Raw genomic sequence first — 17,538 nt, forward strand, 5'->3', positions numbered from 1 at the left:
TAGGGAGTAAAGTTGAAGAAGGAACAAAATATTTTTCCCTCTATATATAACAGTAGAACAAATTTGAGCAGCCATATATATACATGCAGAAGAAGAGGAGTAGCATGATAAAGAAAAGGCCGTCAACTAAGCCAAGATGACTGCCTGAAAGCCGCGCACAAGGGCTCTCAAAACTCTTATACGTCCTCAAAACAGAGGCGTGCAGGCAAGTCATTCTTGGCTAGTTAACGAGGGCTTTTCTCTTCATGTTAGTCCTCCCCCTCTCTTCTCTTCCCAAAATACATAACATGGTGATGAGTTTCTTGGGGGTTTTTTCTCTCTATTTATAGACACGCTGAGAATCGCATTTTCCTTTAGAATGGTTGAAATTGCCTAATCCACGACTTTTCTCAATTCTTTTGTCCCTTTACGCCATGCATGCAGGTTTTGGCAGAATATATTCTGTCAACTAGTGATATGGATATATGGAATGTCAGCCTTCAATCTTGATTCAAGAACTTTCGCCTCTACTGATCTACCTAAAAAGTTTTAAGAGTTACACATTCCATGGACTTGCATTTGAAAAAAATAATGTCTGTTTTAGACAGATTTTTCCGACGGATTCATTAAGAAATCCGTGATTGGTAGTTGGTATGCTATTTTGGCGTACCAAAATTTTCGTTAATTGAATTTTTTATCCTATTCGATTAACAGAAATGATCACCCCTAACAAAATATAGCTCAAATTTCTCAACTACAAGCACAGTTCACTACAAAAGGGGAAAAAGAAGAAGAAGAAGAAGAGTTTAATTTCCTTAAGTTATAAATGAACTGTATAGAAATCATGGTAAATCAATACTATTTATCATTGTCAAATAAACTTAAAGTGAAAATTTATATTTTGACCATAGTTAATTAATATTTGATACGATTTTAGATCTCGCTAAAAAATTTGTCACAAACTTTTAGCAATGTTAATACTTTGGTCTTATTTGTAGAAACACCAGTTAATGGTCATTGCACAATTAATAGTCTCATTTGATGAAAAAACTCGGTCTCAATGCCTATTGCCTAGATATTTTTAATTGCCTGATTTAGAATATTACATAGTACTAATTATCAAATACTAATTAAGGATGCAATTAAATTTGATATGCTTTCTTAGTAATACATATTTAATATATCCATAACCGACCATTGGCCTTTGTTGGATTAAGTGTTTCCTTATTTAATTACTATATATGCTCTTATATTTTTATCTACTTAAAGAGAATGTTGGTGGTGTATAGTGCATGATGTTTGGTCTTTCTTAATTGCTACATACAAACACTTGCTTTATTTTTTTATTTTTATTAGTTTCAACATCTTACTTTTATTATAACTATCAAAACTGCTAAACTCTCTGAAACCACATAAAACTGCACCTTTAATCTTGATTTTAAAAATGACAATTTAAAAATTATTTTATAAACCACCAATAAAAATTCAATTTAAAAATATATTTAAAATAATCGAAATCGCATCGTGAGCACCCCTAATGAGCACTCGGACTCGTGGAGACACTAACTTATGCCACATCAGACCATCAAGTACCACGCCAGTAGCCAACCTCAAATCCATACACATGAAATAGCCTGTTTCCGCTCTCTAATTGTCTTGGCATGTCGATATGCACACCTGATGGTAAAGGGTCCCTCCTACCAAATTTTCATATCCACCGGTCACTACCTTCTCCCAAAGGCTCTCCCTCCCATCTACACCCTTCCACCAATAACTTTGTCTCGCCATCGATACTCCTCCGCATCAACAATGGCCGTGTACCTCCACCTGTGTCTCAATTTTGATTCAACAAGTAAATGTGCGAATTGACCTCAGTGTGGAATTAAAATTGAAAACAGGTCCACTTATGGGACGAAAAATGTAATTTATCTTTATTTTGATTGTATTGACTAACGGAGAGAGCAATTGTCATTATTAATTTGATGGAAATCCCCAAATGGTCCTCAAATTGAAAAAAAAAAAAAAACCACATATGAGACTCAATGTGTGAATTGACCTGAGTGTAGGTTCAAATTTGGAAACAGGTCCACTTAAGGGACCAAAAATGTAATTTACCCAAAAATATATCCGTTGCAACAATTTTGCATGGAATTCCTGATTTGTTGAAATTTTAATTTTTTTATGAAATTGGTAAAAACCGATTTTAGGACGGCGCCTTTCCAAAGGGTGATGGCTAAAAAAAAAAAAAAAGAAAACAATTTGAGAATGAATTTACAAATATCATTATACTAATTAATAGCATAATTTATAGATATATATAATAATAATATCGTCATATTATTTTATGCTGTTATCGTACGCACGCTCCGTAGCTAATAAGTATAATTTAAAAGTTTCTCAAAAAACACAAAAACAAGAAATCGGAATATCGAAGGGAGATGGAGATAATGATCATTTTCAATAATTATGAAATAAAAGCGATGGAAATATAAATGACATAAAGCACCAAGAATAGATAAACCATATCTTGAATATTTTTGAGCTACAGCAGCACTTAATCTTAAAATCAGGAGCAAAACGACGTCCCCAGTGCATAGTTGACGCCGAGTGGCGCATTATTATTGGCAATCTGTTCCACACAAGATTGGATTAATGCTGAATCGGATAACATATTGAGAGTAGATTCCCTTTCAATAATTGAATCCTCCAGAAACCGTTGCATGTGAAATGACTAATATACCCCTCCGACGTACATGCAGAAAAAATATAATATCCCCAAGAAAGAAAAAGTTGCTTTAATTGATTTCTTTTAGTCTAATTGATGATCACTTCTTTTGATCGAAATTATTATATGGCTAAGATTTACGCTTTTGCACCAAAGCTGCCATGAATTGTATGTGTATAAATAGGTAGTGATGAGAGTGTGAGGCCATGCATTGATATCCATAAACATTTGCGAGGTAGAGAAAGATGGCAGGTTTCTCTGGGCACTGGGCTTTTGCTTTCGGACTACTTGGTACAGAAACTCAATTGCTATTCTTTTACTTTCTAGTTTCTATTATTGTACTGGATCGAGTTTGAACAACTGCATGCATGCATGTTTCTTACCACTAGAGGATATATATAGGTTACATGCATACAAGATGGAGCTGGTGTTGTGTGCATGGGTGTACTCATCAATCATAAATAACATCATTCATCAACCATAATTAATCTACAACGTATGATTAATGTTGCAGGTAACATTGTCTCGTTCATGGTGTTTCTTTCTCCAATGTAAGCTAATTTCCTTCACGTTCACTCCATCAGTAATTAATTTGAATCTGGGATGATGGATGTTATTGTACAATGCCACTGCAGACCCACTTTCTATCAAATCTACAAGAAGAAGACAAGTGAAGGATTTCAGTCAGTTCCATATGTGGTTGCTCTCTTCAGTGCGATGCTGTGGATATATTATGCATTTCTCAAGTCCAATACCACTCTTATCATTACCATCAATTCAGTCGGTTGTTTCATCCAGACTATTTACATCTGCTTCTATCTTTTCTACGCACCAAAGAAACAAAGGGTATGTATAAAAACGAAATATCGAAAAAATTAAAGAATAATTGAAAAATATCCAATTATTTTTTGATAGATTGAGGTATCGAATTTCAATTGTAATTGCAGGTACAAACTCTTAAGCTACTGTTTCTGCTTATAGTTTGTGGGTTCGGATTCATCCTAGTTTCCACACATTTCCTAGTTAAAGCTTCACTACAAGCAAATGTAGTAGGATGGATATGTCTGGTATTTTCCTTGTGTGTCTTCATTGCCCCATTATGCATTGTGGTAAGCATATGTTTATGTAATAAAATTAAACTACAGATACTACGTACAACATATTTATCTCAGCTGATTACATGAATAAATACATACTCATCATCACTTACACTGTCTTTTCTTAATTTGAATCAGAGAAAAGTGATACGAACGAAGAGTGTGGAGTATATGCCCTTTCTTCTATCACTATTCCTTACTCTTAGCGCCGTCATGTGGTTTTTCTACGGCTTCCTAATCAAAGATTATAACATCGCCGTACGTACAAATATTAATTCAAACATTACACATTTTTTGGATGAATTTACATTTGACGTTTTGTATACGTACAGATTCCGAATGTGTTGGGTTTCAGCTTCGGCGTGCTTCAGATGGCGCTCTACGTAAAGTACAAAAACGCAGCCAAAATGAGCCAACAAAAGCTCCCATCTCATAATATACCCAATCACATCATAGTTTTGGAGGACGGAAAGATTTCAGAACTAACGGCCGAGCAAATCATGGACGACATTGTCAAAATCAGTGCACTGTCGCGTTCCGACAAAGTTGCAGCAACTTCCCAGATGAACAGCGGTGGAGCTGCAGAGAATTCTGCTGTGAAATCTCAAGTTTGATCCATCACCATCATCTTAATTGTTAATTACATGCTATGTGATATGTAATTAATAATATTAATACCTGCCCATTTTATCTGTTTTTGAGTGCTGCTGTGGGGGACCCTTTTCATTTATGTATATCGATCGTGTACCTAATTAATTAATTAATCAATCAATGGCTGCAAGGATGATGATAAGCTCATCAAATCTTTTGTTTTTCTACTATATATATATCTATAAGCTTTAGCTATTTACATATCTTTAAACACTTTAATAATCTATTTGTCATATTTAATGATGTGAACAATTTAATTACACTTTTCTCTAAATAATATCATTAAATCGGTTTCAATCCCCAAATTTTAGTCCTGAAACTTTTTTTTTTTTTTTCGGTTATAGAATTGCTTTCTTTGATTAAGTGTACGTTTAAATGGATGAAAGAATCTAGTCGAGGGGAATATGGACTTGTTGGAGAACACAACCTGGGCCTCCTCGGCTCCGTGTTGTAGTTATTTACCATAAATTAATTTTTTATCAAGAAAATATTATTTATTATGATACGAATATTTATCATGGCTAAGTCACTCTCGCAAATATCACGATCATGATCAATGACTAATTGCTACTGCTATTTTGTTTTTAACAGAGTTGAATACACATGCATGCATGCGCGTATGATAACAACACAAGTTGCTTGCAATGGTCTGTGATAATTGCAATGTCGTCACTAGACACATATCACTAATAGTTAAAAAATTAAAAATTAAAAAGAGTCAAATACTAATTCTTATCTCATGGTTTATGAAATATATAATTATTTTTCAGTTGATAGAGGAATTAATTTATAATTTTTGAAATAAGAGATGGTACTCGTATCCATACTAAATAATAACTTGTAATTTACTCAAACAATTAGTATGATAAATTAAAAATTGTTATTGCGAAATGCATACTACTATCCACGATTTTCAGATTAACTATCATTTAATATTTTCATAACATTATGTCGAAAGTCTACCGAATTTAAAGTTCAGCAACGAGTATATTGAACTGCTCACAAAGCCACCTAAAAGATTAATATTATGGAAAATATTAATTAAACGATAATTAATCTGAAAAATATATAATACTTGTACGTAATATTTACTAATTTAGTTTTCGCTACTCAGGTCCTTTTTTTTTGTCGTAGTTCAACTCCATCGACAAAAAAGGTGAACTCCCAACAAAAAAAAAAAAGACTAAAATCAAAAAAATTAATTGCAAAAATGTCGGATCAAACTACAACACTAAAATGTTGAAAGACAAGAGTGTCAAATAACCTAAATTACGGGAACAAAAATATATTAAAATATTGTTTATATATATATTTTAAAATATATTGATTTGACACCTCTGACAACATAAAAATATAATCATATTAATTTCTAGAACTTGTACTCAGTTGAACCTAGCCAATTCTGAAATAACAAAATCTAAGATCCGCCAACTTTTCTTTGGTTTAATTATAAAGCAAAACGCGCACACATGTTAGGCGATATGCATGCTTGCAAGCTGGCACACTTAGGTTGATATTACAATATGTCAATTAAAAAGGGCAAAGAATTAAAGATTGGTTATTATATCCCCAAATCATCCAAACATTAGGATGACTGGATTTGATTCTATCATACTTCCCGCTTCTACTGGGAAAAGCTAGAAATTTCAATCCACAAATTTGCTCGAATGGCCTAAGCAAATAATTGTGTGTCTGCCATGTTTATGTAATGATCCACTTGCTGCAATTACTACAATCACATGATTCATAAACTTAAACAAAGTAAAACATCAAGGGATAACATTATAAAGGTTCATGTTGTCCATCTTTTTCCCCACCATTTTGGAGTCTTCTATTTCATTAAATCAACAAATGTGGTTTGTAATGCCACTGTATGATCTAATCTCTATGCTGAAAAAGTCACTGCATTCTTCATTATCTCTACCTGTCTCTTTCTTGCTTTTCTTTGTCTTTATAAATTCATATGGAAAAGGTTGAAACATGGAAGTGGGATGACACTGGGATAGTTTTAAATGGGTCCTGATCAGTTTCAACTGTTCGTGCAGGCAATGCAAATCCCATAACAAATGATTAAGGAAGAAAAAAGATAATAATAGTATTATTACATTATAATGAGGCTTAATTTTCATGCAAAAAACATTCTTTCTCGATTGTGTTTCCGTTCCACTTAACTGGATTACAGACAACGTATCAAATTTGTAACTAAAACATCAGCTGCAGTCCTAGTTTTAGTGCAGTTATCGATAGTTTTAATGCTAAATTAAGTTTTACATACATTATACAGGCATATCTGCAGCAAGAGGACAGTGGAAAGAAACTACCATTATGCAGACACAAACATATATAAGGCAAAGCATTTCTCTTATGCATTATTGTCTGTTTATTACCAATATTTTATATTTACAAGCCAGCACAAGCATTAACTATTTGAATCTTCGAACAGCAATCTAACCTCATTCATCAGACCACCTTAAGGTCCCACACAGTTGTGGTAGATATTGTTTCACTATTTACCAGGCTTTATGATGCAAACAACTCCAATCAAATTTCTCCATAATTGAGTCTTTTTCATGAGATGTGCCATTATCAATCATAACTTTTTCTTTTGTTATTTTATTATAAATATCTTTATTCTAATACGTCACGTTTCATATTGAATATGGATCAATAGTTATGAATCTAAACATGCACACATTCAAGTATTCTAGATAATATATTAACAATCAATCATTGGCATATTCATATGATGAAATTCCACCTCAAAGAGTTACAAAAAGCGAAACTGTTATATGCAGCGAGGATTCAAGAAAGCATTGCATTAACGAATTACTAAATGTAAAAGTTTTAACTCACGAAACTCAATTCAAAATCTCAGTCTGCGCTCCATGGGAACTCCAAAATGCTTTGTCAAGCTTCAAGAGGCTGCAAAAACCAATAGCTTACCAAATGGAAACATGCCACAACTGATAATTACACAATTGATTTCAGAATAAAAAGAAGCGACATATTCTAATAATTTGGCTACTTTATTGAGCATCCTTTCAGTACTAGCAGAAATTTCTTACCAGCCAATAATTGCCTTGAGGTTGAATCACAAAAAGCAATCATGTCAAGGACCACAGTACAAAAAAGATTGCATAAGAGGAGCTCGTGGTAATGCTAAACACCTGCTGATAGCGATTGCTTATCAAGTACTAATCCACTCTTTGATCTACCCAACTTCAAGAGTTCCTTTGCCTTGTCAACTTTTGATTGCTCAATTAGCTCATTGACCACTTTCTGGATAATCCAACCAGAAACCTTATTCTTTAGGCAAGCAGACTTCTTGCACAACTCATATGCAAAATCAATATCATTATTATCACAAGCAAAGGGAATAAGTGTCATAAATGTGACAAAATCCGGACCAGATTCGCTTTCAACCATTGCTGTATACCATTTCTTTACCTCGTCCAAATTCCCTTCATTCACAAACCCTTTGATAACTATATTGTAAGTGTAGTTGTTGGGTTTCAGCCCCTTTTCCTCCAACTCCTTGAACACATCCATGGCTTCGGAAAAGCATTTTTCTTTCACCATGCCATGCAGCCTTGAGTTATAACACCTCAAATCAGGAATGACCCTCTTCTCTTCCATCAAACTCCATAAATTTTCCGCCTCCGAAAATCTACCGCTGCCATAGAACGCACCCAAGAGAGTGTTAAATGTAACCGCATTGGGTTCTACATCATTTTTCTCCATATCATCCAACATGGACATGGCCGCATCCAACGACCCCATTTCGCAAAAAGCTCTAATTACCGAAGTATAAGAGATTATATTGGGCTTTACTGATAGTTTACCAGGTAATTCTTGGAACAGCTCAACAACTTTACTGAAGCTTTTGGAGGGGAAGCAGGCAGCCATAAGGGCATTAAAAGAAAGGACAGTACGCGGACAATTTAACTGAGGCATTTGATCGAACAACTGGAGGGCATGATCGAGCATTTTGGCTTGACCATAAAGGCAGATGAGGCGGGCAGTGAAGTTTTCTTCTTTTATATCTGGGTACAGCTTCTGGTGATCGAGAATCTCATGAATATAAGAGAAGTGGCCACCTTTGGCGAGGCGGCGGACAGTGGTCTTGTATACTAAGCGTTGGCCTCGGAAGTGGCTGAAATTTGATTTTTTCTTGAATTGGTTGACAAGTTTTTGGATCCTTTCCTCTCCGGTGGAGGTTTCAACGGCCGTGGCGGAGGTGGGCTTCTGTAGGAAAAGAGTACGGAGACGGCGGCACAGAGAAGACGACACTTTGTTCATAGTGGACCTGTGCTAGGGCCTAATCTGCCATTACTTGCCAAGTCCTCGGTTGAAGTATCCATTCGGCCCCAAGATGGGCGATTACTTGATATTGGAAAATTACAATTTTAATCCTGTTATTCGAGGTGGTATTTTTAATTTTGTATAAATTAATTTTTAATTTTTGATAAAAGAATGAGATTGATTTTGGAATTTTACTATAATTTGTAGTTATATAATCAATTATGAAATTGTGAATTGAAACACCACAATTACTTTCTTGAAATCACTTATCTCATAATTGATTATGTAACCGATGGTTCAGACTAGGCCGTAGAGCCAAGGTGCTGTGACATTATTTTCTTAAAGTCAATTATTTCATAGTCTATTATGCGACCGTCGAACCAAATTGGGGAATAGAGGCTGAAGCATTGTGAATATTATCAAAGTTTTAGGAAGTTTTACTTTAATCATTTACATAGTACTTTATCTTACCGATTATGTCCTCTTCGAGACGTGACAACGCATGAACTCGAATCCCTATAGGTTCAAGAGGTGACTCATGCGCATCTTTGTCCCTCAAATCAAGAGGCAGCTTCTACTCGTGTAAAACTTTGTCCCACATAGCACTAAGCTCTCAACTCTACTTGGTGTCCCACACAATAATTAGTTTTTTGAATTTTGCTCAACGATCAGTTTTGATATTATTTATCACACTTCAAATTTGAAAACCTATTGAATGCAAAAATTACCTCCAAACCCATTCAGTGGGTCTTGAAATTTATATGACCAACTCGTTGAATTTGGACATCTAATGGTCCCGTCTTTCGGTACTTGTTTCTTTCTCTTTTTTCAATTTTCATGCATCTTTTTTGTCATCATTTTTTGTAAATTTAATATTAACTGAATATTTTGTATATATCTTATCAATAATAAATATTTTATTTTAAATAGTATTATAAAATTTGCACACACATAAGGCGTGCCACAAATTAATTAATAGTGTTTATAGTTATTGATGAAGCTATTATATAAATAATTATCAAAAGATAAATTTTTCCAATTAAAACAGTTATATTTTTTAAATTTTATGAGGAAGGGACCAAATTACAATTTGAAAATAAAACGGGACTAACTAAAACGATTTTTTATGTAAAAAAGAAAAAAATTATCATAAGAATAATATGAAAACATCAGCTATTAGAGAGACTAATTTGAAGTGAACTGAAATGATCGTAAAAATTATTTTAAAATCAAAATCAAATATCGGTGATTAAAATAATAAATTTTACCCGACCCTTTAACTATCTCTAGTTGGATATGCATGTACAAGAGCAATATGTGCCCATAATTCAAAAATTCAATATTGATCACAACGTTGACATTCCCTTCTCCACACATCCGATCTTGAAGGAATATGTTCTTCGAAAATCTCAAGCACAAGTTGGATTGAGAGAGAAGCGAAGAATGTAATGTTGTGATAAGTCAATTTGTCATTTGAAAGAAAATGAGAATCATAAGAACTTTTTGGCTATAAATAGTGAGTGAAAAACCCATACCAAAATTCATCACTGTATATGAACTAGGAAGAGAGGGCTGACATGAAGAGAAAAGTCCTTGTTTATTAGCCAAGAATGACTTGCCTGCTGCAATCATTTCTCCCCGAGGAGAAATATGTGGAGATCCCTTGTGTGGATGGTTTTCCAGGCAGTCATTTTGGCTAAATTGACAGGCTTTTCTTTCAATGTTAGCTATCATCTTCCCCTTCACCATGCTGATCAAAAAACAACACATCACAATGTGTTTTAAGGAAAATTCTTGCTCGGATCCGACTTGATCAAATTTGAATCAATTATATGGCACGTACAATATATTTGTCGTGTGATTGGTGAAGTCAAGAAAAATGAGCAATCACGCGCACATAGCAAGTGTGATACACATGCTCTGTGATTGGTTTGGTTCGGCAAAATCTGATTTGGACAAGAATTTTTCGTGTTTTTACAGCAAAATTACACATTTAGTCATATAGGATAATGGGTTCAATACTTTTGGTCCTTTGTTTTATGAGATTTTCAAAGTGGTCCCAAAATTGTAAAATCTCGACACATTTAGTCTCATAAATCTCATAAAACAGAGGATAAATGTATCAAATTTTCTCAATTTGGGACCATTGAGGACTAAATGCGTCCAGTTTTTCTAATTTTGGAACTATTATGAGATTTCGCAAAGCAAAGGACTAAAACTGTTAAACCTTCTATTTTATGGGACTAAAATATAATATTTTTTTGTTTTATATATAACATATTTTGGTCAAAATTACTTGAAATATGACAAAAAAAAATTATATATGGAGAAGTGTTGAAAAATAAAAGAAAGTAAGTGGGCTTAGCCCGAGATTGTAGTGATAAATTTATATTATATAAACTAAAATCCAAATAGATAAATTGAAATTACGGTAGAGTTATTTTTCCAATCATATCATCTTTTAATCGTGTTGGAAAATTTTCATGAGCTTCGTAAGGGGTTGAATGACTTTCCTTCATAAGATTTACATGAATCCCCATCTTTGGGGCTAATTAATAATATGTTTGGTCCGATAAGTTAGATTTATTTTATTTTTTATCACATTTATTACATAATTAGTACTTTTAATCCTATAATTTACAAAAATTAATATTTTTAGTCCTTATCTACTTTTTTGTCTATAGTTTAACAATATAGCATATGTGTCTAACACGTGATGGTTCAGTAGTTTTGGCTGGAAAACAAATTCCAGCTTGAGACCATTTTTGGGGAAAAATATAACTACATTCTGAAGGGAAAAAATAAATCTTGAAGAAAATTAAAAAAAAAAAAAAACATAGCGAATTCTCTCTTCTCTCACAAAAATTGAATCATATCCTTCCCATATTTCTATAAGTTGAAGTCAAGTAAAAGCAACATAAAGAATTATGTCTTCTACAATTTATTATCATAATTTTTTGCTGAAAAATCGATATAGATTAAAAAAAGATGTCAGTGAACTCGATTGCAACATTAATATATCACCAACAATATTTCAAGCCATGACTTTTCATTGCAAACTTTGCAGATGTCGTTCCAAACTAAATAAAGTATTGCAAAGTTTGAGGCTGATTTCTAGACAAACACTAAATCATCATTTGTTGTAGTAAGTTTCCATATCCCATTGCCAAATCCATGGAAATTGTGATGGATTTTACTCTGTCGGAAATGTTGATACAATTTCAATAGTTATTTCTTAACGCCTATTTTATACTGTTCCAAATAATGATGTGTACTCCTACTCTCTTCCATCCAATCTATCAACATGCATATCTTTCTATTTAACAACTTCCAAAATTTAAAATTTTATTATTATTTTTAATTATTAGTTACAATATCAAATTTGGATAGGAATGGCAATTTGGCCTCGGAAAATCGGGGCACCGATCCGGTCCTGTCCCAAATATGAAATTTTCCGAGTTTGGGGCGGGGTACGTGTCTTGTCCCAAACCCGCCTCGGACACGGAGTAATAAATTTAGCATTTTTTATTATTAATATATAATACGTTATTAATAAAAATTTATAGTATTATATATAAATTCTAAATAATTTTTGTATGTATCCAACTCTATATAAGAATACAAAAAATAAAAAATTAGTTGATAAGAAAATTAATAATTTAAATTAATTGATGAACGTATTCTTTGTTTTATACAATTCATTTTAAATTAAAACTTATATTAAGGTATTTCAATCTAAAGTGATATTATTTATTAAAAAATAAAATATTAGTTGAATGTATTCTTCGTATTATATAATTAATTGTAAATCGTAAAATGTTATTATTTGATGAGAAAATTAATAATTTAGATGAACGTATTCTTTGTCTTATACAATTCATTTCAGATTGAAACTTATATTAAAATATTTAAATCTGAACAGATATTATTTATTAAAAATAAAATATTAGTATTTACATGATGAAAACTATATTATTTTAATTCATTTATTAAATGATATTACTTAATAAAACTATATTAAGGTATTAAATGAGTGAAGGCGGGACGGATCTCGAGTTGGGCCTTACCCGTACTAGACCCGCTCTATTGCCATTACTAAATTTGGACAAGGTCGAGGAATTGCAAATAGGCTAGTCTGTCTGAAGGAGGTGATATCCAGACTTTTCTTTTCTAATATTCCCTCAAATGCAAATCCATGGAATGTGTAACTCTTAAAACTTTTTAGGTAGATGAATAGAGGCGAAGGTCATGAATGAAGATTGAAGGTTGAGATTCCATATATCCATATCACTAGTTGACAGAATACATTCTGCATGCATGGATTTCAACCACTCCAAAGGAAAATGCGATTCTCAGCGTGTCTATAAATAGAGAGAAAAAACCCCCAAGAAACTCATCACCATGGAAGAGAAGAGAGGGGGAGGGCTAACATGAAGAGAAAAGCCCTCGTTAACTAGCCAAGAATGACTTGCCTGCACGCCTCTGTTTTGAGGACGTATAAGAGTTTTGAGAGCCCTTGTGCGCGGCTTTCAGGCAGTCATCTTGGCTTAGTTGACGGGCTTTTCTTTATCATGCTACTCCTCTTCTTCTGCATGTATATATCTAGCTAGCTGCACAAATTTATGACATATATATTTTGTCTAACGTCTCAAAATAAAGTTCCATTTGAGACATGGAAATAATTTAATTTTTTCAAAACTTCAGTGTTATTAAAAAAAAAAAAAATTGCAATTTTCATCTTGTAATTTGGAAGGTGGAAATTTGGTCCTACACAAATTAATTTACATAATTTAGTCCTGTAATTTTGAAAAATCCGATAATTTTGGTCACATTTGGCTGTAAAACCCCAACTTTAAAGGTTATGTGGGCAGCACATGCGTCTTTTAGCGGAAGAGGCCAAAATACTCAATTTTTAAAAATTATAAAATTAAATTGCGAAAAATCAATTCGTGTATGTAGAACAAAAATTATCACTCTCTAAGCTATAGGACGAGAATTATATAGATATATTCATCCATTTGTTGAGCATTGCTCTCAATACACCCTATGCTAGAGGCATGTCGGTTTAAAGCTCTAATTTTTAAATTATAAACATTATTAATTTATTTTCTCTTTGAGGAATAAAAAGTCGTGAAATTTTCGGCAAGAAAAAAAAAAGGTATGAGTTGTTTCTGGAAAAGTGCTGAGAAGAGGAGTTAGACAACAAAGATTGCTGTGAAGACGCCATTCGCAAGAGTGTATTGAAAAGTAGAAAAATGGGTTCTTCGATGATTACAATGCTCTGCAAAACAAAGTTTATATAAATCTCAGACTAAGTCCTAACAACGAATTACAGTTGACCTTTAACTAATTTACCAACTAAGCTTAGACAACTAATTTAACTGTAACAAGCCAACGGTTTAATTAAAAACGTGTAAGTTAAAACGCTTTCAACTAACTCATAAAAGAGCAACTCTTTACTTTTTATTTTTTTGAAGAGCTTATAAGTTGATAATATGTTATATTTAGACCTTATAAAATATTTTCTAAAAAATTTACTAAACACTTTGTAGTATCTTAAATGCACTTAAACCTCTTATAAAATGTTTCAAAGTACTTAATTACAAACTCACCTAAACACCCTCTTAGTTTCATAATTTATGAGTGCACTAATATGTATTTATAGTTGGTATTAACAATGGAGATTAAAAAAAAAAAAGATTACAACCCGAGTTCGAGAAGCTTAGGGTATGTTCTTCAACACGATCATGTTCCCCTCAGCGAATTTCTTTCATCCAATTTAACCTACACTTAATGGAAGAAATCAATCTTTTTTTGGAGACTAAAATTTGGAGATTGAAACCGATTTAATGATATTATTTAGAGAAAAGTGTAATTAAATTGTCCACGTCATTAAATATGACAAATAGATTATTAAAGTGTTTAAAGATATGTAAATAGCTAAAGCTTATATATATATAGTAGAAAAACAAAAGATTTGATGAGCTTATCATCATCATTGCAGCCATTGATTGATTAATTAATTAATTACGTACACGATCGATATACATAAATGAAAAGGGTCCCCCACAGCAGCACTCAAAAACAGATAAAATGGGCAGGTATTAATATTATTAATTACATATCACATAGCATGTAATTAACAATTAAGATGATGGTGATGGATCAAACTTGAGATTTCACAGCAGAATTCTCTGCAGCTCCACCGCTGTTCATCTGGGAAGTTGCTGCAACTTTGTCGGAACGCGACAGTGCACTGATTTTGACAATGTCGTCCATGATTTGCTCGGCCGTTAGTTCTGAAATCTTTCCGTCCTCCAAAACTATGATGTGATTGGGTATATTATGAGATGGAAGCTTTTGTTGGCTCATTTTGGCTGCGTTTTTGTACTTCACGTAGAGCGCCATCTGAAGCACGCCGAAGCTGAAACCCAACACATTCGGAATCTGTACGTATACAAAACGTCAAATATAAATTCATCCAAAAAATGTGTAATGTTTGAATTAATATTTGTACGTACGGCGATGTTATAATCTTTGATTAGGAAGCCGTAGAAAAACCACATGACGGCGCTAAGAGTAAGGAATAGTGATAGAAGAAAGGGCATATACTCCACACTCTTCGTTCGTATCACTTTTCTCTGTTTTGAATTAAGAAAAAACAGTGCAAGTGATGATGAGTATGTATTTATTCATGTAATCAGCTGAGATAAATATATCGTACGTAGTATCTGTAGTTTAATTTTATTACATAAACATATGCTTACCACAATGCATAATGGGGCAATGAAGACACACAAGGAAAATACCAGACATATCCATCCTACTACATTTGCTTGTAGTGAAGCTTTAACTAGGAAATGTGTGGAAACTAGGATGAATCCGAACCCACAAACTATAAGCAGAAACAGTAGCTTAAGAGTTTGTACCTGCAATTACAATTGAAATTCGATACCTCAATCTATCAAAAAATAATTGGATATTTTTCAATTATTCTTTAATTTTTTCGATATTTCGTTTTTATACATACCCTTTGTTTCTTTGGTGCGTAGAAAAGATAGAAGCAGATGTAAATAGTCTGGATGAAACAACCGACTGAATTGATGGTAATGATAAGAGTGGTATTGGACTTGAGAAATGCATAATATATCCACAGCATCGCACTGAAGAGAGCAACCACATATGGAACTGACTGAAATCCTTCACTTGTCTTCTTCTTGTAGATTTGATAGAAAGTGGGTCTGCAGTGGCATTGTACAATAACATCCATCATCCCAGATTCAAATTAATTACTGATGGAGTGAACGTGAAGGAAATTAGCTTACATTGGAGAAAGAAACACCATGAACGAGACAATGTTACCTGCAACATTAATCATACGTTGTAGATTAATTATGGTTGATGAATGATGTTATTTATGATTGATGAGTACACCCATGCACACAACACCAGCTCCATCTTGTATGCATGTAACCTATATATATCCTCTAGTGGTAAGAAACATGCATGCATGCAGTTGTTCAAACTCGATCCAGTACAATAATAGAAACTAGAAAGTAAAAGAATAGCAATTGAGTTTCTGTACCAAGTAGTCCGAACGCAAAAGCCCAGTTCCCAGAGAAACCTGCCATCTTTCTCTACCTCGCAAATGTTTATGGATATCAATGCATGGCCTCACACTCTCATCACTACCTATTTATACACATACAATTCATGGGAGCTTTGGTGCAAAAGCGTAAATCTTAGCCATATAATAATTTCAATCAAAAGAAGTGATCATCAATTAGACTAAAGAAATCAATTAAAGCAACTTTTTCTTTCTTGGGGATATTATATTTTTTCTGCATGCAGGAGGGGTATATTAGTCATTTCACATGCAACGGTTTCTGGAGGATTCAATTATTGAAAGGGAATCTACTCTCAATATGTTATCCGATTCAGCATTAATCCAACCTTGTGTGGAACAGATTGCCAATAATAATGCGCCACTCGGCGTCAACTATGCACTGGGGACGTCGTTTTGCTCCTGATTTTGAGATTAAGTGCTGCTGTAGCTCAAAAATATTCAAGAAATGGTTTATCTATTCTTGGTGCTTTATGTCATTTATATTTCCATCACTTTTATTTCATAATTATTGAAAATGATCATTATCATCTCCCCTCCATATTTCGGTTTTTTTATTTGGTTAATTATATTTACTATTCTGCATATAAAGAGTAGTAAAATAAGGACTCTAAATATAAGGGTGATAATTATTAACTTCTAATTAATTATTTTTTTATAATCATAAATTTTAAAATTAACTGAAAATTGTTAAGGTAGACAAAACTAAGACTTTTTTATTTTGGGCTTTCATTGACTGGATATTTTTTTATTCTTTTATGACCACCCTTGCCACTAAAAAATGACATGAGAAAAAGAGAGAAAGAGAGAGAGAGAGAGAGAAAACACTTTTTTTTGGAATTTTTTTACTGTTTGGATATATTTTCTATATCTCCTGTGTCACATAAGCTCTTAAGTGCACAAAAAAAGGCCAAATTACATAAAAATAAATTATTGCACGACATTTCTATATGCATATAATAAATTATATGCAAAGAAACAAATGCAATTAAGCCTTCTTGTTTTTGTATTTGTTGAGAAAAAGTTATACTTGTTAGCTATGGAGTGTGAATAAGGTGACAGTATGTGATGATATGACGATATTATTATATATATTGTTTATGGGGAAACAACACTTTTTATTCTGTATTTTAAGGTCTTTATTTTTTATTCTATTTGCT

At 32.9% G+C, this 17,538-nt stretch overlaps 3 protein-coding genes across 3 annotated transcripts; 1 reads left to right on the forward strand and 2 right to left on the reverse strand.

Annotated features, from left to right (window-relative positions):
* The first annotated feature begins 2,874 nt into the window (after positions 1 to 2,874).
* On the forward strand, positions 2,875 to 4,565 carry LOC105158492 (bidirectional sugar transporter SWEET9-like). Its single transcript, XM_020692888.2, has 6 exons — positions 2,875 to 2,995; positions 3,219 to 3,255; positions 3,340 to 3,550; positions 3,652 to 3,813; positions 3,940 to 4,059; positions 4,134 to 4,565. Exons 1-6 carry the CDS (start codon positions 2,950 to 2,952, stop codon positions 4,413 to 4,415), a joined length of 858 nt encoding a protein of 285 aa, XP_020548547.1. The 5' UTR covers positions 2,875 to 2,949; the 3' UTR covers positions 4,416 to 4,565.
* A 2,581-nt stretch (positions 4,566 to 7,146) lies between these two features.
* On the reverse strand, positions 7,147 to 8,884 carry LOC105158160 (Tetratricopeptide repeat (TPR)-like superfamily protein). Its single transcript, XM_088878312.1, has 2 exons — positions 7,518 to 8,884; positions 7,147 to 7,374 (listed from the first exon to the last, which is right to left on the reverse strand). Exon 1 carries the CDS (start codon positions 8,749 to 8,751, stop codon positions 7,612 to 7,614), a length of 1,140 nt encoding a protein of 379 aa, XP_088734438.1. The 5' UTR covers positions 8,752 to 8,884; the 3' UTR covers positions 7,147 to 7,374; positions 7,518 to 7,611.
* A 5,857-nt stretch (positions 8,885 to 14,741) lies between these two features.
* Positions 14,742 to 16,474, reverse strand: LOC105158493 (bidirectional sugar transporter SWEET9-like). Its single transcript, XM_020692895.2, has 6 exons — positions 16,340 to 16,474; positions 16,080 to 16,116; positions 15,785 to 15,995; positions 15,522 to 15,683; positions 15,276 to 15,395; positions 14,742 to 15,201 (listed from the first exon to the last, which is right to left on the reverse strand). The coding sequence occupies exons 1-6, from the start codon at positions 16,383 to 16,385 to the stop codon at positions 14,920 to 14,922; spliced, it is 858 nt and encodes a 285-aa protein (XP_020548554.2). The 5' UTR covers positions 16,386 to 16,474; the 3' UTR covers positions 14,742 to 14,919.
* Between the last annotated feature and the right edge of the window lie 1,064 nt (positions 16,475 to 17,538).

The sequence above is a fragment of the Sesamum indicum genome, linkage group LG3, assembly GCF_026168435.1.
Source record: "Sesamum indicum cultivar Baizhima isolate 11 linkage group LG3, ASM2616843v1, whole genome shotgun sequence".
NCBI classification, from domain to species: Eukaryota; Viridiplantae; Streptophyta; class Magnoliopsida; order Lamiales; family Pedaliaceae; genus Sesamum; species Sesamum indicum.

What these genes read in the sequence shown, in the direction of transcription:
- LOC105158493 (XM_020692895.2), bottom strand. Translation starts at nt 16,385, where the DNA reads ATGGCAGGTTTCTCTGGGAACTGGGCTTTTGCGTTCGGACTACTTG. An exon ending in TTGCCCCATTATGCATTGTG is followed by an intron (nt 15,396 to 15,521) that starts GTAAGCATATGT and finishes AATTCAAAACAG; the next exon opens with AGAAAAGTGATACGAACGAA. An exon ending in TCAAAGATTATAACATCGCC is followed by an intron (nt 15,202 to 15,275) that starts GTACGTACAAAT and finishes GTATACGTACAG; the next exon opens with ATTCCGAATGTGTTGGGTTT.
- LOC105158492 (XM_020692888.2), top strand. Translation starts at nt 2,950, where the DNA reads ATGGCAGGTTTCTCTGGGCACTGGGCTTTTGCTTTCGGACTACTTG. An exon ending in TTTTGCTTTCGGACTACTTG is followed by an intron (nt 2,996 to 3,218) that starts GTACAGAAACTC and finishes TTAATGTTGCAG; the next exon opens with GTAACATTGTCTCGTTCATG. An exon ending in ATGGTGTTTCTTTCTCCAAT is followed by an intron (nt 3,256 to 3,339) that starts GTAAGCTAATTT and finishes ATGCCACTGCAG; the next exon opens with ACCCACTTTCTATCAAATCT.
- LOC105158160 (XM_088878312.1), bottom strand. Translation starts at nt 8,751, where the DNA reads ATGAACAAAGTGTCGTCTTCTCTGTGCCGCCGTCTCCGTACTCTTTTC.